Source organism: Bombus pascuorum, chromosome 12 (assembly GCF_905332965.1).
Source record: "Bombus pascuorum chromosome 12, iyBomPasc1.1, whole genome shotgun sequence".
NCBI classification, from domain to species: domain Eukaryota; kingdom Metazoa; phylum Arthropoda; class Insecta; order Hymenoptera; family Apidae; genus Bombus; species Bombus pascuorum.
The window spans coordinates 7,723,887-7,745,741 of NC_083499.1; the positions used below are offsets into that span (position 1 = coordinate 7,723,887).

Below are 21,855 nucleotides of genomic sequence, written 5' to 3' on the forward strand. Positions count from 1 at the left end.
GTGCACTTACAGTACGTTGGGATATTATCGGTAAGATTCGAAAGTGTTCAAGTGGAAGAAAAACTGGATATTTGGAAAAGAAAGTGTGTATATTTCTCGCGCGGCGTCGGCCGAACGAAACGACGACGACGAAGAAGGAGCTCTGCTTCGTCTCTCAATGTATACACGAGTCTACGGTCGGTATGTGTGTTTGTTTGTGAGAGTGCGCGATCGAAACGAATAGCACCGATCCAGAGCAGTTGAAGACCGGTAGACGTTCACGTACGCAGCCACTGAGAAACACGGAGGCATTGAGTGGAAACGAAGAAAGAGAGAGTGCGCATGATAATCGTATCCTCGATAGCTGCCAGATAAAGACGCACAGGGTGCTGCGTGCAACTTCTCTCTTTTACACGTACACGTATATATACAGGCACACATATACTGAAACACAAGAACGGGCGCGCGCGCATACACACGCATATATACACGTATACAAACACGTACGACACGCACGCAAACTTATGCACGTATTATATTCTTTCGTTCTCGCTCTCATGGATGCTCTGTTCTTTTCCTTCCTTTCCCTTTTTCATCCTGGTGTTTCTATCTTTCTCGATAACTCCGTCTCTGTGTCTGTTCTTGCGTGTGTAGCAGGGTGAGCACGCGAGCAAACGACAAACGAACGAATGCGCACGGGCATGTTCGTTCTGTGTTGGTATTAACATCCCGTTCGTTGTGTTTTGTGTATTCTGTTTGTAGCGAATGTCGCCCAGACGTATCCTAACTATCGCAAGTATGGCTGGTTGATCGAACACGACGATGCCAGTTTTGTAATTTTTAGCTACACGGTATCTTTTTGTCTGTCCAGAAGTGAAAGAAGAGGAGGAGAAGGCAGCTATCGAATCTATTGGGGCCTGCGAATGTTGGTCGCGTAAAGGGGACTCGCGTACGATGTACGCGTCCTCGGACTTCGGGAAAGTGCTACGTATGTTCGTTCCTTCGTCGTGTGTACGTGTTTATCGTGTGTGACGAAAAGTAGTGCAGGATCGTTATGTGTTAGCTTGTTAGATTGTTGTGTGTTAAAGAGGATTTTAATAGGAGAATATAGTAACATCAGTGGAAAAAGAGAAAGAAAGGAGAAAAGGAGATGCAAGGTGAAACAAGTGAGCGAGAGTGAAGGTGGACGGGGCACACGCATCGGTTAGTTAACGCTACTACCGAAAAAGAAGAGGAACGCGCGTAGCGTCGCATGGATAATCGAGCCTGTACACTGTATACTGTACACGATGTAAAGTGCGTACAACAGGCAGTATCTATGTGTCTGTGCGAGCGTGCGCGAACGCGACCGCCTGTGTATTTAAACGTATCGAGATCTGGTTGAGTGATTCGTCCCTAGTGTGTTCGCGTTTATGCGTGGGAACGAGGTCGCGAGGTGAATTTTCTACGCGCCACGAGACACTCGACAATACTGGAAAATTAATCATCTTTCTTCGAATTGGATTACCTTTTGGGATACACCACTTTCGATGAATTCGTATGAACGATAACACGAGACAACATCGATGAAACAAAAGAAAAGAAAAAGTGGATTTTTGAAACGATCAACGCGAATTTGTCCAGTCTTCGATACAAGCGCACGATGGTAAGAAGCTTGTATTTCCATCGATTTATACAACGTTGTATTTTTCATTCGTACGTCGTGTACACATTTTTATCGGGCGCGTATGTATTCACCACTTGCTGATGCGTGATGTGTCGCATTGTGTCGTATCGCTTCGTCTCGTCTTGTCTCGTCTCGTCCCGTGTCGTCCCGTTTCGTCCCATTTCGTCCCGTTTCGTCTCGTCGCATCTCGTCTTGTTTCGTCTCGTCTCGTCTCGTGTCGTATGGTATAGTGGCGTGGCATAGCGCGTGTGCGTACTCGCGTGTATACTTATTTTCGAGTGTGTGCAACTTGCGTGGAGTTGTTGCAAGCCAGAGCAAAGCCGGTACGCGACGTATACATACATACATGCGTGTTACATGCACGTACGCACGTTCTTCAATTTCGAATCGTAGCAGTAGCATTTCTTTGGTTTATCTTCTTTAGAATCGGTATCGTGTCGAGTCGGATTCGTAGCTTATTTGTACACGCACAATGTACATTCTGACTACTTTCGATCGTTTTCAGCGTTTTTGGTATGGTTAGGTGTAAAGTAATGTTTCGCGCAATACAATTATCACAAAGCACACGGTGTCATGCAACGATGCGACACGGTGGCTTACGATCGATTACGATCATAATGGATGCGGCCTCGTCTTTGCGTCTTTAATTCGAGAGTTTACTAGGTCGTCTTTACAAGTGGCTCAATTGGTTTTCGAAATTTCATACTCATTTTACAAATTCATTTTCTATTTAAGCACAATTTAATTAACAAAAGATCCTATGTTTCAATGGATCCTGTCCCCTGTATATCAATGTAAAAAATGAAATCTGATTTCGAGATTCGCGTATAAAATACGAAGATAGGAAATAAATTTGTCTTTGACCAACTTTTCGTTACGCAGAAATAGGACGTAGATAAACAAACGGAAGCAAACTAAAAGTTTCGATATCTTGTAAATAGATGTCCTATTGTATTCTTCTAACAAACTTGCGAATAAACACTGTTGTGTTTGTGATTATTTCCTTTTGGCTGAGTAATTTAGGTATTAGTGTAAGCTGCTTGATACGTAAACACAAGTTAAAAGATAAACAATGACCTTGTTTTGTTTTACGTAATAACACGACGAATTTAACGTATATCTTTGTTGCGATATCAAAAACTTAGACATTCGTTTTATGAAAGCGAAACGAGTTTATTCGAAACGATAGTTTTTGTTAAGATTAATCGTTGAGATGGATCGATACGATAACGTACCGTCATAGCGATGTTTTTCATACAAACACCGATCACGGTTCATCCAAGAGCTATCTGTCCCCCATTACACACCATTTCACTGTTTTATTTTTCGAAGAGTCGTTGAGCTAGCGATTAGAAAGGATGTCGTTGAATTCTACCGCGTGCCACTATATTCTATCTTCTATGATTGTATATGTGCAATATAATACTATATAAAGTATAATTAATCGGTGATCTTTAATGGATAAGTTGCCGTAGCAATTACATACTTCCATTTATCTCGTAACGGCTCTCGCTAACGGGTTCTCGCTAATGGCAACAGTGAGGTTTTCGAGTAAAGCGATGTATGTAATTGCAATTCGTTCATTTGACCATCATGTGACAGTGTAGAGGGGACAAAGAGAAAAAGAATACTGGGAGTTGAAAAGATTCTTGCAAAGACTACATAATTAGCAATTATAGTCGATAGACATCGTTGTTACAAACCTCGAAGCGTTGCTAATGAGCGAGTTAAATCATCGTTATGAAATAAAAAATCAATGCTCGCAATCGTCTACGTGTCACTCGTGTTTTCACGGTTCATTCAATGCATTTAATTACTCGCTTTAGTTTATTTTTAACTTCTTTATCCTATGCATTTTTTATGACAAACCTGCTCGTCAGTCGCATTTGCTCACTAGCGAATATGATATAGGTATATATCTGAAACAAGGAGGTAGTGCATTTTATATTTGAATCTATAAATGGTTTTTAGAGGATGCATATTCCATTCGATAAGTTTGGAATGTTCTCCGATTAGCTATTATACGTAACACTACGCTTTGCATCGTTCAATTTTTTTTCTGTTTTTTCTATTTAATTACAACTACCGAATTTACAACAACATCGTGTCATCTGATATTTCGCTGGGTATTTTCGTTATTCGATCTAGATTTCTAATTTTCGCAGATAACGATAAGGACACTCTCCCCCTTTGGAAATAACAAAATATCGCGTTGCTTATAAACGATCGAGAAACAATGACAAGTATAAAGTTCATTTTAATTAGCGAGAAGTATGGTACATTGGTATAATCTTCGGTATTGATTAAATGGCTGACCTTAGACGACGGGTCATCAAACGGCTGTCGTATTCTTAACGATAACCTTTGTTCGAAAAGAATCACTTTTTCTTAATATCGATATGTTATTGCTAATTAAAGCGGTAAAAAGCGAAGTAGAATTGACGCTAAAGGCGGCCATAAGCAAACTTTTGATCAAAACTGTACTGGATGAACTACAGAACGATATCTGATATAGTATTGTCTCGGTGTACAAATCGTTCGATCGTTTAAACACAACGGTATATTAAGAAATTTACATCACGGAACAAGGTATATACATTCTCACGTGTTTTCTTTTAGTTGATGCCTTTTTCGTAAACTAAAAAGGTGTAATTGTACGAAGAAACGTGTGGGGTAAAGCGAATTACGGGCAATACTTTCCCAGGGTAGAATGTCGGGTCTACGGGCAAGCACAAAATGGCTGCCAGCAGGAACGATCGACCGTGCGTGCGTGCGAGCAAGCGAGTTAGGAGATGTTGTTTCTTCTCCTTTGCCCCCCTTTCCCATCCTCCGTTTCTTCCTACCTTTATATGTGTATACATATACAAAACGTGTATGCTCGCACACACACACACGCGCGCGCGCATACACACACACACACATAGGGCTTGCATCTCTTCTCGTTTATGCTCGTTTACTACTACTCGTACATATCATCTCCTTGTTTTTCCCTTTAACCATATAATATCTTTTTTCGTTCACAAGATATAGTACCATCCCCTGTGCTTCTCCTTTACCTTTGCTCTTTAGCTCTTTCTGGTATCTCCTTAGGTTCCCCATCGGACTGTCCTTTCTTCTCATACGAATAACACGATAGCGCACATAGAAACGTGATTTTCTTGTTTGTGCAGTTTTACAGTCGAAGCTATTGGAACGGTATCGCGTTGTATACATTTCGTTCGATTCTTATGCGCAATAATTATGTACATACTTCGTCAGGTTGCCGTGTCGGGTACGTCGAATAGATAAGAATTTGTCATCGGTGCTATTTTCAGTATTGTTTTGAAAGACCGTATATCGACGATACGGTTATAGTCTCTTAGTTTTCCACATTCTTGTTTTCCTTGTTCTACGAAATAGAGATTTACGATTAAATGAATAATAACGCGATAAAATAGAATAGATTGGAGTTAAACGGAAGGGTTGCAGGAAAGATTGATTGGAAAGATGGAAATAGAGGGAAATGACAATATGTGTCGTGAAACGGAAGTTGAGTCGCATAGCATGGCACGTGCATGTGTATGTCGATGGCAGTGAAACTCGTATGGATATGTTAGCGATGCCAGCACAGGGCTGCTTGTGGCTCTCGCAACGTTCCACGATGACCACATATGTACTAATTACGAAGCGTAACCAGCCAAGTTACAGTATTCACGTCATGTATGTATATTAGCTATATGTATATTACATGTAGGGATCACATATATGTCAGTTTTTTGGCACTAGCGTATTTGTGTTTCCTATCGCATTCGTGTCCTTCAAAGCTTTTTAACATTTATTTTACTTATTAATAAGACAAGTCGATTCCTAAAGCGCTTACAGTTTGTGAAGTTTCTTCGTTCAATTTGTTTCAAGAAAGTTAAGCATCGAGCATAATATTTTATATCTATATTTTATTGTATTTATTTACTTCATATATGTACGGAAATGATTTCCCAGTAGTGTACCGTAATAGTCAGTGTAAAGTATATAAAGAACGTCAGTTCAACAACAAAAAGTAGAAAGAAAAAGTAAGAAACAGCAGATGTAAAGGACATAAGAAGATAAGAGATGATGAGAAAAAAGGATGGAAGGAGAGATGCGTCCCGTAGGCATTACCTGCAAGATTCTGTAAATGCGAGATTTGGATGTATTAATAAAATCATAGAAAATGTCCAAAGCGTTGCCACATATGTTCGCGACATTGCATATACGGTTAACTGGATACAAGATGGAGAAATTTGAGCAATATCTATATGCAAGAAATGGTTGCGTTGATCATAGTGGTCTTATGGGCGCGTACAAGTTGATTAGTTCCAGGAGCTGAGGATAACAGATGGTTCCATTAATAAGTCTAAAGAGGAAGAGACGGTCTGAAGCAATTCTCACGAGTGACTTCAACTTTAGCTCATTATATGTTTTATTACTCATACAGAAAATCTAAGGAAACGATGTTGAACGCATTAAATATATGGTGCTGTTTGTGTTTAGCGCGGTGTGACGACCAAATGACCGCAGAAAAACAAATTGTTTTGAAAATAACTGTTCTGCCTTGTCAGCTCGTTGTCGCGCGTAACGCGAAACAAATGGTGAAAACGTTAAAATTTCAATATTGTTGGTACGGTAAAGGTGCAAGTATTTGCTGGGTTTTTTTGCAGGAAAACATAGATACGGTAAATATGGTTAAACAGGACTAATCAACTAAGCGCCAACAGCAATCGTTTGAACGTATAGCGAAAGTTGCGCAGTTGTTAAATCAAACGATTTGGTTTTTGTGGACGATCGAAAGAATAATTTCTTTTACCATTTGCCCCAAATAACGCAAATTACCATCACGAACATCGATTAGCTCGTATCTCTTTTACGAATATTATTTTTATGGGTTTCCACTATTGCGACGATGTTTCGTTATCGGAACGCTTAGAATATACGCAGATACGCGAGCGGTATACAAATATTACACGGAACGATTTTATTTATTGATGTAGACGAGAGGAAGTAATTGCTACGACGAAACGATCAAGGACAGCGGGGAATAACATTAATGCTTCGTATATAATGAATCATTGGTTATAATCAAATAAGATAATTTCTAGAAAACATTCTGATCTTTCCGTCGCGTTGATTAATAAATACGCATATCGGTATATTTCTTTGGCTATTTTATATGAAAGAAACGAGCTTACTCTCGATAGTCTCTTAGCTTATTGGCGTATAAAAAAAGGACTTTATTAAAAGAGAGCGAGGTACATCGCACAAATCGCATTTGATAAAAGCATTTTACTTTAAACGATTACGATCAAAATTTCGGAACACGTTGTAAAACTTTGTTATCATCGACTGCTGGCAAATTATTTTGTGTGAACTCGGCGATAGAAAATAAGTAATAAATTGAGAATCTTTCTCGAGAGGTAGGACGATCAAAGAACGATCGATTTAGCTTAATCGTTGTTTATAGCATATCTATAGCGACGTGCAAGAAGAACGGTAAAGGAAAGAGGGAAGAAGAAAGCGATAAAAGATTGGCGTTTTTCCAAAGGATCACCAGTGACGGTGCGGTATGGTCGATGATATTGGCGAGTTTTTGAAAACGAGTAAGTAACTGGTAGAGTGAAGCGATCTTCGTCTTGGTCGTTTCTTCTTTATCTGTCTCTCTCGGTGCATTTCGTCTTACCTCGGCTCGCCCTGGTTCACCGTAGCGTGGCAGACTTTCGGGCTAAAACGTCACGTAGTCATCAGCCCTTCTCCTCGTGCAGTTCTTCGCCTATTTCGTAGCTGTTTGCTTACCTTGACTCGATAAACGTTAAACGCGCACGAGTCATATAGATTCCGATGTCGAACTATTTTTCAGGCAATGCTATTGGACATCGGAACTAATATTTATTAGCCATAAATATTACCTCTCCGCCCATGTGTAACAACGTCCATACTATACTTTTCTTTCAACTAAACCTTTTGTAGTTTTCGGACAACGAAGCGTTTAAAAAATTGATACTAATCAAGGAAAGCCGCTTGTCTCGAATGTCCACAAGACTGACATTAGAAGTCATCATTTTCCTTTGCCGAGAAAATCCAGCTCTTCAAATATTAGATCTAGAGAAATGTCTACCATTTTGATGCGTGTACGACGATATGGGACACACGTAATAAGTGCATCCTACAGAAAAGTCAAACCGCTTTGTTCTACGCCATTGTTCTATGCCGTGTCTTCCTTTTTCTTTTTTTTCTTTCCTCTTGCTCCTGCTTCCCCGTCTATCTTTTCGCACTTTTTCGTTCTTCGTTATTCGTAACGATCGTTACCTATGGAATTGGCCTTGCGAGGCGGAGGATATAAAACAGAATACACGTTTCGAATATATCGTCATTACCGATTTAATTTATTATATTCGACGCTTTGTTTGTTTGTAAACTCGTAACTCATAGTACTACATCCGTAAAAAAAGTTTGTTCAATATGTTGTAATAGGTCAAGGTTTAATTTCATGTTTGGTTGCTTTTAGAATGTTTCACAAGACAAACACATTTTGTAGAAATCACATTTCTCATCATTGACAAATCACATACTTATGGTAGTGGTTAAACGTATAATGTCGCGAAACTGGTTTATTACGCAAGCGTAGTGATCTCTCTCTTTCAAAGTTCCCTTCTAACCGATTACAAGATGCCACTCAGGCGTGTTTGTCTCACTCATCGTATATTCAAGTATACTGGGTGCTGCTACTGTTCCTATTGTTGTTACGGTCATCGACTCGCTTCGTCGTAGAAAGATCGTCACGACCTTGTGTTTCCAAAATTTACGGACGAACGAACACAGAGCACTGGCTGTTGGTAGTATCGTTGTATAAGAGTAGAGGAAATAAACATATTTACAATCTCTTTGATTTTTAATCTGCATTTTCAATGTCCAAGGATACAAAAAAGTAAATAACTTCTGTTCGTATATCGAGACGTTTCTAGAAAGTTTCTTCGATAATTATATGTATAGAAAAGCGTCCACCTCATCGATTTCAATGATCTTCAGATATGTTGTTAGTGGGCATATAACCGCCGCTCGGCTTTACTTTCCTAGATATTTTTATGAATATTTTTTGCTATTTTTTATCTGAGCGTGGATTAGGCCTGAATTAGCTTTATACGCGAATACGATTATATTATATGTGCGTGGCTAAGCTAAGATGAATTCCTTTCTTATCTCCCTGTAGTTACAGATTGAAGCGCGAGACGCATAAACGCATCGTGGTACGAATACATCTATAATATCTTTATGCATGTCCGTAAATCTAATCCACGGTATGATAAAAAGTGGCACAAACATTTTTACGAATACGTGGCAAACTAAAGCCGAGCGGCGTTTATAAGCATAGAAAAATGTAATTCAGAATGTTGATCTTAATAACATATTTGAAAATCACTGTAATCGGTAAGGTAGGCTTTCTTCTATATATAATAAAAAGTAGCTTGAAAGATGTTAAAGGCGCAGGAAAACGTGGAAGCAATGAATAGTGGGAAAGAAAGAGGGAAACGAGAAACCGGAGAATAGGCGTAAATATAGAATGTACGATAAGTATAGAAAATTCGATAAAATCGATCGGTCGACCGAGTATGACAGAAAACCTAATAGTAGTAATAATTTGTGACAAGTTATTGGAATAGTGGTATTATTGGATAGCTGCGGCGGCATTAGTGGTGGTGGTGGTAACGGCAACGGTGGAGGTGGTGGCTGCGGCGGCGGCGGCGGCAATGGTGGTAGCGATGCCTGTAGTGGCGTGCATAGAGGTGTACGATTGGGAAGGGGAAGCAGTCGATTCAGTGAGAGGCAGACGGTCAGAGCCGATGCAGTCAAAGGATACGTCGACGACGATGATCGTTCGGCCGAAGTTGCCGTTGTCGTTGCTCTACTCGTCGAAGAATCGAATAGGAAAGTTATTAGGCGGTTTCGTGGCGAGTCGAAGTACGAAGAGAAAGGGATCCGGTGGAAATGGCTGTTGTCGTTGCCATTCCGACGAACGATCTCGTCGTCGGATGGTTTCCTTCGAACGGGAGACAGACGAGTCTGGTAGTAGTATTTACTTATCGTTTCGCCAAAGAGTGTTGTGACAAACGTATCATCTATCGACTATAATTACGAATGGTGGTAGCAATGCCGTTAGCATTTTTTAGAGACGAGGATAACAGTTTCGAAGGCTTCGTACAATTCGATTTACCCGTACGTTATGCTACATGATTTAGACGACAGCAGATTTAAGAAACGTGACGATCAGCTAACAAAACGATACGCGCGACGAGCAATTTAATAGATCGCCGTGCGCTGTCGTAATTGATCGTTCCAATTTGCTGCCAACGACCGTCGCGTTTCATATCGCGTTTTATGCTTTTACCTGGTAGATATCGCGAATCGTTATCTCGAATCGCGTAGCTTTATCGCGGAAACTTACCAGCGGATCATTGACCGACCAGACCAACGGAATTGAACGAATTTCGCGACTTCGTCTTCGTTAGAACGAATATCTTAAAGCGAGCAAATTAGCAGAAAAAGAGGAACGACATCGTTCAGGGATGATTTCTTGCGACGAAACGATACGACGAATATACGAACGAAGATTTCTCATTCGCGAGATTACACGGTTCTTCGACTCGAGGTACGAGGAAACGTCCGTTGAAATCGTAAATAAACGAGTTTGCACGCTTTTTACGAGGAAGCTACACGACACGCGCACGAGAACGATCCATCCACTCTGTTGCTCGTACTTGATGAGAACCAGCCCGCGATTCGTTCTGTCTGTTACAAGAATGGACTTCGTCGTCGTTGTCGTTGTCCGACGGTGGAGAAGAATCGCTGGTAGTGGTTCAATAGAGACGAGGCGATTGGGGAACAATCGAACTAGCAGGAACGAAAGATCGGTCTGGTGGGATTCGTACTACTTATTGCTAATTTGGGGGAAATGGGAACGGTAAGGAGCGGAAGACCAGAGCGATCGAAACGGAAGTAACGAATGAACGACTAAGGAAACGCGTTCGTCGACGCTTCGACGCTCAAACTCGACGTTGGAAATCGTCGAGTAACGAGCTTACTCGAGCGTCGCAAATGAGAATGTTCGACGCACAATCGTGCTTCGTTGAAAAACTTTGATCCCTTTTCTCGAGCGGTACCCGTGACATGCGTTTCTCTTCGTCACTGCAGTTTTACTGTCTAAAGCCATATAGTATCCATCTCATGAAAAATCTAACCGAACGTCTGTCAGATATATAGACGATGCGCGTATATGTACTTTGTAGATTTAGTTCGCCTGGCTGCGCGTCTCTCTATCATCGATCTCTCTAAATTATCAAAAAATGCCGATAGCGTATCAGTGCGAATCGATTATCACGATCGATCTTTCACGTATCAGCGTCGACTCGTCGTTGTCCTTCCGAGATTTTTCCGCTTCGCGATTACGATCCTTGTAATTTCCGCGAACGTCGACTGATTGGCGTGGAAAAGGAGAAAGTAGAGGACTCAATGTGGGGAGAAGATAGGGGTTTGCAAATACCTCGGTGATTCTCATGCGGTTAATCGTCTCCAACATTGACCGAGAGAGAGAGAGAGAGAGGGGGAGAGAGAGAGAGAATGAGAGAGGGAGGCAAGGGGCCGAGGATGGTGATTGGATCGGCGCCAAATGCCGCCGGTAAAATTAATCGTTCCCTGACACGAATTCCTCTCTAAGTAGGAATATCAATTTGCGGGCATGGAAGGACGATCGGAAGTACAGAACGCGCGCCGACGTCGTTGACAACGAGTCGATAAGAACCGTGGAAACGATATGACGAGTAGGAAAGTTATTTTGCACGTCGCCTTCTTTCTCTTTTCCTTTCTCCAATCCATCTCCTTTCACTCATCCTGTCGCGTTTCCGACGCGACACGCGTCGATTCGTATCGTCCGCGTTTTCATGAACTTTTACCGGTGTATCGACGCGAGAAGAAAATGGTCCATCGAACACCGGTCAATTGGCGATTTCCCAAACGATTCGTTCGCGAAGGATACGTTGAAAGAGAGCGATAAATAGACGCGCAGCGAGCGAGGAAATCGTGAAAGGAACGGATATATCTACGCACCGTGGCCAGTACACGCTTCAAAGAATCGTATTTGTTTTTTTATTACAGATCGAAATTTTGGCAAACGATGGAAGTACGATCACCGTTTTAGCGGCGAGTTGGAAAGAAAAATCACGGTCGGATTTCGCTCTTCGTAAAAGGATCAAAGGAAGATTTGTGCGGAGTGTCTAATTGAGCGGGATCGATTTTATAGAAAAATACCACGCGGAAACATAAAGGAGACGAGCGATCGTTCAACGCGACATGCGAGATAAAGGGACGTAAAAACACCGATAGACGACGACGACGACAACGACGAACATCGGACACTGGGATACGATACATCAAAGAACAGTGAAGAACAATTCCTACCGGAATAACCCGTGTCTTTGAAACAACGGAGAAAGAGAAGAAAAATACGGAGGAGGAAGAAGAAGAAGAAGAGGAGGAGGAGGAGGTGGTGGTGGTGGTGGTGGTGGCTGGAGAGAAGGGATCAACGATAAGGGAATACGGTGCACTGATAACGGGTCGAAGAAGGAGAGGAAGAAAAAGAGGAATCAAAGATAAAAGGTTCGGCCGAAGAAGGGGGGAAAAGGAAAGGAGGGGATAACGCAAGGAGAAAAAGAGAAGAAAGGCTGAGCCGCCTCCCATGACGAGATCGCGCGAATTGGTAAAAATCGGTAAACGAGGTATCGTAGCAGCGTCATAGAGCAAACAAAAAAAAAAAGCGGTAGAGAGGGAATCGCACCGATCGCGAAGATAGGGAATCAGAGAGAAAGAGAGAGAAATAGGAAGAAAGAAAGAGCGTGAGAAATATAAGAGAGAAAGGGAGAACGGCGAAGAGATCGGGAGGCGGATATATCGAAAGAATCGGTAATATCGGTGTGTGGAGGGCAGCCGCGAGACGGTAAGTGATGTGTTCGATGAACGTGGCGCGTCTTGCGGGCGGTGGTCGGGGTAAAATTGACGCGTGTTGCGCGTGGTGCCATTGTTTGGAATCGGTGAGAACAGGCGGGCAGTTGGTGATCAGGCTGGCGGGCACCGGGGTAACGTTTCAAAGGGCATGGCGACCACGCCACTAGGCGGTCGCCTCCCTAACGTAAACCGCAAAGGACCATCTCCGTTCATCGGTGGTGGTGGTGGCAACAGCGTAAATTACGGCATCGGCAACGATAACAATAACAAGAACAGCGGCACGAACAACAGCAATCACGTTATCAAAAATAGTCACCACGGTAACAACAACGGTGGAGGCAACAACAATAACAGTATCGTCAAAAATAATAACAGCCGCAACAACAATAACAATACAATCAACAACAACGGCAACCACTTTAATCATCGTAGCAACAGCCACGATAACGGTAGTGTCAACGGCTGTGGGTGCCACGTGGACAGCAGCCACGGGAAAAGCTGTTGTGCGATCGAGTGCGGGAACAACAACAACGGGCAGCTCAACGGTGGCAACGGTGCTAACAGCATCGGCGGTGGCAAACACAACGGCGGACATATCGTTGGTGGCAACGTCGGAGGGGGAGGAGGAGGAGGAGGAGGAGGAGGAGGAGGCGGAGGCGGTGGTGAACACTTGTCCAGAAAACGGGAACGCGGGCTAGCAGGAAGAGATCATCGGGAGCACCGACATCACCATCATCATCACCATCATCATCACCATCATCATCATCACCAACATCACCATCAAGGTCGAGAGAGATCGTCGTCGTCGTCGTCGTCGTCGTCATCGGGACAACAGCGCGAGTCTAAAGCAAGCACGGTGGCTGCAAACACCGATGAGCTGGATCCGGCCGCGACGAATGCGACCAATAACTTCGAATACGACGACAACGAATGGGATATCGGAATAGGAGATTTAATAATCGACCTTGATGCGGACATTGAGAAGACGAGGGACGAGAAATTGAGCTCAGGGACAGGCATGGCTTCTACGCCTGCCTCGGCAGCATCGGCATCGAATACCACGAATCATCATCATCATCATCATCATCATCAACTGCAAAGCACAGCGAACGGCTTGAGCTCGTCAAACTTGATCGTAGCTACGACAGCAAGTCCGAACGGTTGTGGTCAATCGTCAAACTCGTCGTCGTCGTCGTCGTCGTCTTCTTCTTCGACTTCTTCCGTCTCTTCTTCTTCGTCGTTATCTTCGTCATTATCGTCGTCGTCGTCGTCGTCATCCTCTTGTTTATCCTCATCGACTGTGTCGTCGTCCGCCTTGTCGTCTGTGTCGTCGTCCTGCGTGTTAAACTCGACCGGACGATCGAACAGTCCCGCTAACGGGAACGCAAGTATCGTGAATAGCGTCGGTAGCAACGGTACCGGCAACGTGAACGGTTGCCCGGCGATCGTCGCGGGCACCGCTTCAAAACAGAGTAACGCCTTGGTGGTAGGTAGCGTTAACTCAGCGCACGGAAATTCTGGTAATTCGGGCAAAATGGCCGTTGAACACTCGGCCACCGTTGACAAAGGACTGAAAATGAAGATCAAACGTACGAAACCGGGTACGAAGAGCAGCGAGGCGAAACACGAAATCGTCAAGTCGAATGAAATAAATGGAACGATATCGTCGCAGGATAGTGGGAACGGGGGTTCCAGTACCCTCTCCTCGAGTGGTTCGTCGGTGTCCGATCGGTCGGGGGGCACGAGTTCCTCATCGTCGATCGGCTCGACTTCGATCGTCGCTCAGAACGTTCAAAACTCGGACTGCATCGCGGGTGGAACCGGTGCAACCGGAACCGGTGTCGGCGGTAGTGGAGGTGTCGGTGTCGGTGGCAGTAGTGGTGGTGGTGGTGGTGGTGGTTGTAGCGGCGGTGGCGGTGCTGGTAGCGGCAACGGTACCGGTGTCGGTGGCGGTAGTGCCAGCGGCTGTGGCGTCGGTGTCGGCGGAACTGGTACCGTCGCCGGGCCCGGATCCGGCGGCGGAGGTACCGGCGGTAGTGGAGGTGTCGGTGGTGGCAGTAGTACCGGTGGTCAGTCGTCGTCATCATCGTCTTCGTCATCGTCGTCATCCTCGTCCTCGTCGTCTTCGTCGTCGTCGTCTTCGTCGAACAAATCGAAAACGAGTCATTCCGGAGGTTCCGCCGGTGGAACTGGAAGCGCATCTTCTTCGACCGCCGGGTCAAAAAGAGGATCGAGCGGACATCGCCGGGACAAAGCACGGGACAAGCACGAGAAGCCACAAACTAATCACACAGTCAATCAACAGAGCAAATCGGAGATGAACGGAACCGCAAGACTTGGTGGTGGTGGCAGCAGTGGTGGTAGCAGTGGAGGATCCAGCGGAGGCAGCGTTGGCGGTAGTAGCAGTGGCGGCGGCGGTGGCGGCGGCGGACAGGGTCAGACGTCGAACGGGCCGGGGCCGGGTCCAGGACCTGGACCAGGGTTGGGCGCCGGTGTCATCGGGGTTGGAGCCGGTGCCGGGGCTGGCGCGGTCGCGCAATCTCAGGGACCGCCAGCAGCCGCGACCGCCCCTCAGCAAAATCAGGGACCGCCGCCGAGTTCGCGGACGGGATTTTCGGTATCCCAGGGGCCTGGTCAGCCAACTAGCTCCGCTGCGGCACCGTGTCCACCCCCGAGTCCGGCCAGCGCGACGGCCGCTGGTCCGGCTGCCAAACCTGAACAGACCAAACTCGCCACGGTACCCGGTACCGGACCTCCGATCACTACGACGCCCGACGACGCCATGGATACCGCGGCCAGTCCTCCACCTCCGAAGAAACTGAAGACTTCCGCTTCCGAACCAAAGGTAACCCCCTTCGCGACAAATTCCTTGCGAGTTCTCAACGAGCACGCAAGTGCACCCGCGTGCACCCGCGTGCACCTGCGCGCTTGTTCGTCCGATCTTTTCTCCTCTCCTCTCTCTCTTTTTCTTTCTCTCTCTTTCTTTCTCTCTCTCTCCTACCCCTCTCTTTTACTCTCTTATCTCGAGTTTGATTCCCTTCGCGTTATCCACTTTGTCCTCCGCCGATAGAAACATTGCAAACATTTTCAAACCTTCTCCAAACTTTCAGAGCGTTAGGTTTTTCTCATTCTCAGACCGATGTTGCTCGCGCTGACAGTGGGGAATCAGCAAGAGCGCGACGCGCATCGCGATTTCGTATCTCGGTTCGATGATTAGGGACTGTTCGATTGGGGAACGGAAGCGGCTAGGGGTACGCAAAAGGGGTGAAATCAATACTCTGCGGTCTCCACCCCCGAGAGTACGCGAACGAATATATATTTATGTATATATGTATACAAAGAGAGAGGGAGGGGGCAAATACGAGTGACAACGAAACAATTCAATCCGTTCGTTCGAATTGCTTTTCTCGTTTTCGTTCTTCTAATCGCTTACCGATCGATCCGATTCCTTCTGTTCGGAAAAATGTCTCGCGATATCAACAACATTGTTTTCCGATTGGAAGTCGATCTATGATCGAAAACGTTGCGTAGAACTTTCCTCTCGGTTTAATCCGTGATGCTTAAACCTGCCCGAGTGGATCGGGAAACGTAATCGTTGATTCGCGAGGAACGTGTTCTCGTTGCACGCGAAACTCGCCGTAACGTGCTGACAGATGGCGCGAAAGCCGTACGTGTGAATCAATATTACAGTATGCATCGATGTTTTGAGATGTAAGTACGTGTATGGTCGTATAGTAGAACGTCCGGTCAATCTAAACGGGTGTTAAACATTCGATCAATTGAGAGAAAGAGAGAGGGGAGCGAGAGATGTCAGAGGTAAAAAAACTCGAGCAATGGTCCGGCCAAGATTGTTTCGCTTCGTTTCCCTTACGACCATGATTGTCGAAACCGCGCGAACCAGAACACACTAGTAGGAAGAACAGAGATCGTATTTTCGCGTTAAACGCAAACATCACCGTAGAATGTTGTTTTCCCGACAGGAGAAAACCACGATCTTACGAAAGCGGTTACCTTTATAGCACGAACCAACGTTGCTAATATTTCCATACTTTGGCATTCGGTCGTCTGCATCGCGTCGAAAGTACCGATTGTAAAGCCTGAAAATCCCCTGTAGGTCGATTAGCTGTTCCAGCGGGAAAGTACACGCGGTACGCTTCCGTGTATCGTCTCATACGGACAAGCAACGATCAGGCTGTTACGAAGCATATACCAGAGAAAACAATATACGCGTTAGTCGAGATAGAGTAGGTGGGTTAACGACCAGGCAGACGGTCAGATGAATGAACGGACACATAGAACGGAGAGTAGAATGATGGGTACAGAAGAGAAAAAGAGAGAGAGAGAGTGTATGTAAGTATTATTGGATGGTCGTAAGGTTCGTCAAATACGAATTCCTATCGGTCGTTATTTAACCAACGATCGAAAGATTCGATAACGTCTCTAGGTGTTCCTAATTTCTCCGTGTGGAAGATATTTGCCGTCGGTGTAGATCGGGCGCGTGTGATCGACGTGATCGAAGGGAAGCCGATCGAGAGTAATCGATTGATCGAAGAAAGCGCAGCTCGTGTAAATTATTGTTATCATAATGAACATTATACGATACAAAATGCGTCGCGTGACAAGGCAACTCGGACGAGACACGGTTATCAGCTGGAGTACATATATAAACAGACACGCGTCATACTTACGTCTCAGGAGCGGCGATTGCACGTATAGTCCAGCCGTGTGTGCGGCAAACAGAGTAATTTGTGCTCGCACTTTGCGAAATCGTCCTCTGCTCTCTTCCGCTCTATTCTTTACTCTTCCCTCTCTCGTTAGTAAAAGTGAGATCTAAAAGAAGCAGAAATGACGGCCAAGGGGGAGGGGGGGATAACGGGATGTACGTCCGAAGAAATTTCAATAGAATCAGGTTCAACCGGTCCCCTTGTGTCTATCGTAACAACTCATGGAACGGAATTCCGCTGTCTTCTTTGTTTTCTCTGTTTCTCTTTCTTCTCTGGCTCGAAGAAAGCATCTCCTGTACTTTTTCCCGGAACGTTTGGAAACGAACGTCCGTTCGGGTAGAAACTAGTAACACTCGCAATGACATTTCCAACAATGTCTATGGTCGTTTACGATCATCGTGTTTCCGGATTCGTTCGCGCGTCAAAGTAGTCGACTATTAATTAAATCGAATTATAGAACAGCGGGTGGGTAGAGCGGGGGATGGGCTATAATTGTAAAACGCGTCAGCCACGAAATTTGCGTGTGACGAACGATCGATGTACGTACGAGTAAAGAAGGATGTTGCGTTGCAGGACATGTCCGATGTGTGTGTCGGTACCAGCGTGGGGACCATCACCGAGCCGGAATGTCTGGGACCTTGCGAGCCTGGCACGTCGGTGACTCTCGAAGGGATAGTCTGGCACGAAACGGAAGGAGGTAAGTTTTTCGTTCGTTTCAAAATTGGACGAGAATTCGACTGATTCGCGTTGCAGGTGTACTGGTGGTGAACGTAACATGGCGGGGGAAAACGTACGTTGGTACCTTGCTAGATTGCACTCGTCATGATTGGGCGCCACCGAGGTTCTGCGACTCTCCGACCAGCGATCTCGATGCAAGGACACCGAAGGGTCGAGGCAAGAGGGGGAGAGCCGCGGCGAACGCGACTACGGGCAACGACCTGAGTAACTTCACGGAAACGAGGAGTTCGGTGCACAGTAAATTACGAAATGGTGGCGCGAAGGGACGCCGTGGTGCGCAAGGTTCGCCAGCAGCGAGTCCGAGTCCGGCGGCCTTTGTCCCGCCTCGTCCGGATCCAGCGGCCAAGAGGAAATCCCGAGGTCCTGAGGAAGAAGATAAAAATAAGAGACGTGCTCCGCCACCCACACCGCCGAGCGGTTCGCCACCGGCTAGTCCAGTGTTGCTCGAATGCCCGGAACCGAACTGTAACAAAAAGTACAAACACATAAACGGGCTCAAGTATCACCAGAGTCACGCGCATGGCTCGGCGGATGACGACGACACCAAGGAGGGTATCACCAGCATGTCCGAGAACGACGAGAGCAATATCGAGGCACCGAGTCCGGCGACGCCGGTCAAATCGCCGGCGGACAAGCCCGAGGGAACACCACTCCGGCCGGTCAGCCCTCCTACGACCGGTTTACCGCCGGAAACACCACCACCTCCTCCACGCGTTGCTTCTCCAAGTATAGAACCTCCATCCACGTCCGTGCTATCCTCGGAAAGCAGTAAAAGCATCGTGAAGCCAGGTGTGCTGAGATTCGGACAGGAGGATCTGCCCGCACCGTCGTCGACGATACCCACTTCGGCGAGGCAACAGCAACAGTCGGCGCAACAACAGCAGCAGCAGCAGCAGTCGAACCAACTGGGCAGTTCGAACTCGCCTCAAAGTCCGAGTCCTCGAGCTAGTCAGTCGCCGAGATCGGTACCCTCGCCGCACCCGAGCGCAAACATTCCGGCTCCGTTAAATATTCCTCAGCCGCCCCAGCCGTCCCAAATGTCACAGCATTCGCAGCAACAGAATCCCCTTTTACAGCAAAGTCAACAATCGTTGCAGCCCGGTCAACCGGGACCACTACCTCCACCCCAGCAGCAGCAGCTTCAATCCAGTCAACAACTACAATCGTCTATACAACAGCAGCAGCAGCAACAGCTGCCGACTGCTCACCAGCTGTCCGTGCAGCATTCGCTATCGGCGCAATTGGGTCAGTCGGCGCAAGCTCACGTGGTGCAGCAAGCTGGATTGCAACAACAGCAACAACCGTCGCAGTCGGGCGGGTTGCAGGGTATCGCGAGCCAGCATCCGGCACTTCAAAGTTTGTCCAGCCAAGTATCGCAGCAAGCGACGGGCTTACAAGCGGCCCCTCCTTCGCAGACTGGTCACCCTGGGCAGGGTGTGCAACCACACTTGCAGCCCTACCAGAGCGTGTCGTTGCACGCGAAAATGCCACAATTCAAAGTTAAACCTACCGCGGCTCTGATGCCCGACCAGGATAAAAATAAAGACCCGAGGTCGTCGTCGAAACCTCAGGGATACAAGAAAAAGTCGAGAAAGTCGCCTGGCGGTAGCCCTCATCCGTCACCGTTGGAAGCACCGATCGTCGACGCAGCGCGAGAAGACGTTCAGAGTCCGGCCTACTCGGACATTTCCGATGACGCGGCTCCGGTGCTCGAGGCAGAGCCGACCGACAAGTCGAAACAGAGTCAGGAGAAGGACGGAAAAGCGACCGCCAGCGCGCACTTACCGCCTCATTTCAACATGTATCCGTATTACGGCCAACCGCCTTACCTCGTCCCGAGCGTTCCCGAGAGCAAGCCGGTCGACCAAAAGCCAAGCGATCTGACTCCGAAGCAAGAAATGAAACCGCTCAACATACCGCAGATGCCGACGCTGGCTAGCCTACAGAGCGTTGTAGCGGAGAAGGAGAAGAAGGAATTGAGTCAATCGGTGCCGCAACCACAGCAACAGCCGCACTATTACGGTGGCTATGGCGGTTACATGCCTCCCGGTTATCCGTATCAGCCACCGCAGCCGGTATCACAACAACAGCAGCAACAGCAGCAACAACAACAGCAGGCGCAAGAGCAAGAAATGCACGAGCAGAAGACAAAGATCAAGCAGGAGCCGCAGACGCAGCAACAGCAGCAGCAGCAGCCTAGCTTGAAGGACAAGCAACACGAGAATCATCAAATATTGAAGGAGAGTATCGAGATGAAGAGTCAAATGAGCCCGTATCACGTGTACCATGGTGGACAGAGTCAGAGGGCGGCACCTCCACCGCCACCGTCAGCACCGATACAGGATGATCGAAGGTATTACCTGTATCCGGGCGACCAGAGGCGAAAGGAGGAGGCGAGTAAGCAGAGTCAACAGGCGAAACCACCTCCTCCGAGTCCGAAGCATCAACCGAAGCAGGAGAAGCCGCAAGACTTGGGAAAGAACGACGATTCGAAGAACAAGCAGGAGGGCGTGAAGCCAACAATGGAAACACAAGGACCACCGCCACCGCCCACGTCGCAGTACGCCTACATTCATCCGGGTTACATGCAACCGCAACACTACAGCGCGTTGCCATTTGACCCTGGTCATCCGATGTATCGCGGGCTCAGCCCGATGCTGGTTCCCGGACCGTATTCCGGCAACCCGTATCTTCATCAACTACCGAGGTATCACGCGCCGGAGGATCTCAGTAGACCGCCCGGTGGCAAAGCCCTCGATCTGCTTCAACACCATGCCAATCAGTATTATTCGGCGCACAAGATACACGAGCTTCAGGAGCGTGCGCTCAAATCGCCTACCCCGAAAACGTCCGCGGCTTCTGCCAGTCCTTCGTCAGCAGGACCGACGCCCTCGCGGCCGCCGAGCGGACCGCCTAGTTCGGTCGCTGGACCAGGTCCACCGCAATCGCAAGCCCAGCAAGCCCAAACGAAGCAGCAAAGTCAATCGGGAGGGCAACAGTCTCAACAGCAACAGCCGCCACCGGTCGACGCTGGCACCGGAACATTGACCAAGGACAATAGATCACCCCCACCCCAGCGGCACGTGCATACGCATCATCATACGCACGTTGGCCTAGGCTATCCCCTATTGACCGGACAATATCCCGCCCCTTACGGAGGTAAGCCTCTCGTCAGACCCTGACAATAAGTCGCGGTTCGAGCCGAACCGACCACTGTCGCCGCCGCTGTCGACTACGACCAAGATCGTCGCCACAACCACGATCCCGTCCCGATCTTCGATCCTCGTTCTTCCTTCTTTAGATAACGGAACGTTGTGCTCTCCGATATGTTCGAGAGACTCGTGTCGCTACTCCCTCGCTGTTAGCAGATCGGGGCACGAGTCTCGCGAACCGATACGCTTAGTACCTAGCTATTCGTTATGAAACACGCGTATGAGTAACTCGATCGATTCGTACGGGAATAGCACGATAATCGCGACGCGTCGTGTTGTTCACCGAGAATACGGCCGGGTACTAGACGAACGAATGTTTTTTGCTGCGACTTGTGTTTGTATTAAATATACATTAAGAGCGTTGGACTAAAGAGTTCAGTCAGGAGACGTTTGGGAGGCGCAGTTACGAATGTATAGTTCACACTGTGATAATCATTGACCGCGATCATCGTATTGGCGTGGGCATGTGACCCGTTGCGAAAATCTATTGCTGGTGATACTCGAATATCAAACTCTTTGAAGTTCGGACATA

The 21,855-nt window shown here is 46.8% G+C and overlaps 2 protein-coding genes across 13 annotated transcripts in view; both read left to right on the forward strand.

Moving 5' to 3' along the window:
- LOC132912714 (adenosine 3'-phospho 5'-phosphosulfate transporter 1) overlaps positions 1–21,855 on the forward strand; it is a 139,923-nt gene that overhangs the window by 97,487 nt on the left and 20,581 nt on the right. The window lies entirely within an intron of this gene.
- LOC132912689 (zinc finger protein 608-like) overlaps positions 1–21,855 on the forward strand; it is a 33,218-nt gene that overhangs the window by 6,068 nt on the left and 5,295 nt on the right. For 3 of the 12 annotated variants that reach the window (XM_060970330.1, XM_060970335.1, XM_060970332.1), the window contains exons 2-4: positions 11,804–15,494; positions 17,947–18,070; positions 18,127–21,270. In XM_060970330.1, the coding sequence (XP_060826313.1) occupies positions 12,798–15,494; positions 17,947–18,070; positions 18,127–21,270 (5,965 nt within the window). In that variant the 5' untranslated portion in view covers positions 11,804–12,797. Of the gene's footprint in view, positions 1–2; positions 1,625–1,881; positions 1,969–9,434; positions 9,722–11,803; positions 15,495–17,946; positions 18,071–18,126; positions 21,271–21,855 lie in introns of those variants that run through there. The other 9 variants (XM_060970328.1, XM_060970324.1, XM_060970325.1 and 6 more) reach the window with 8 other exon arrangements.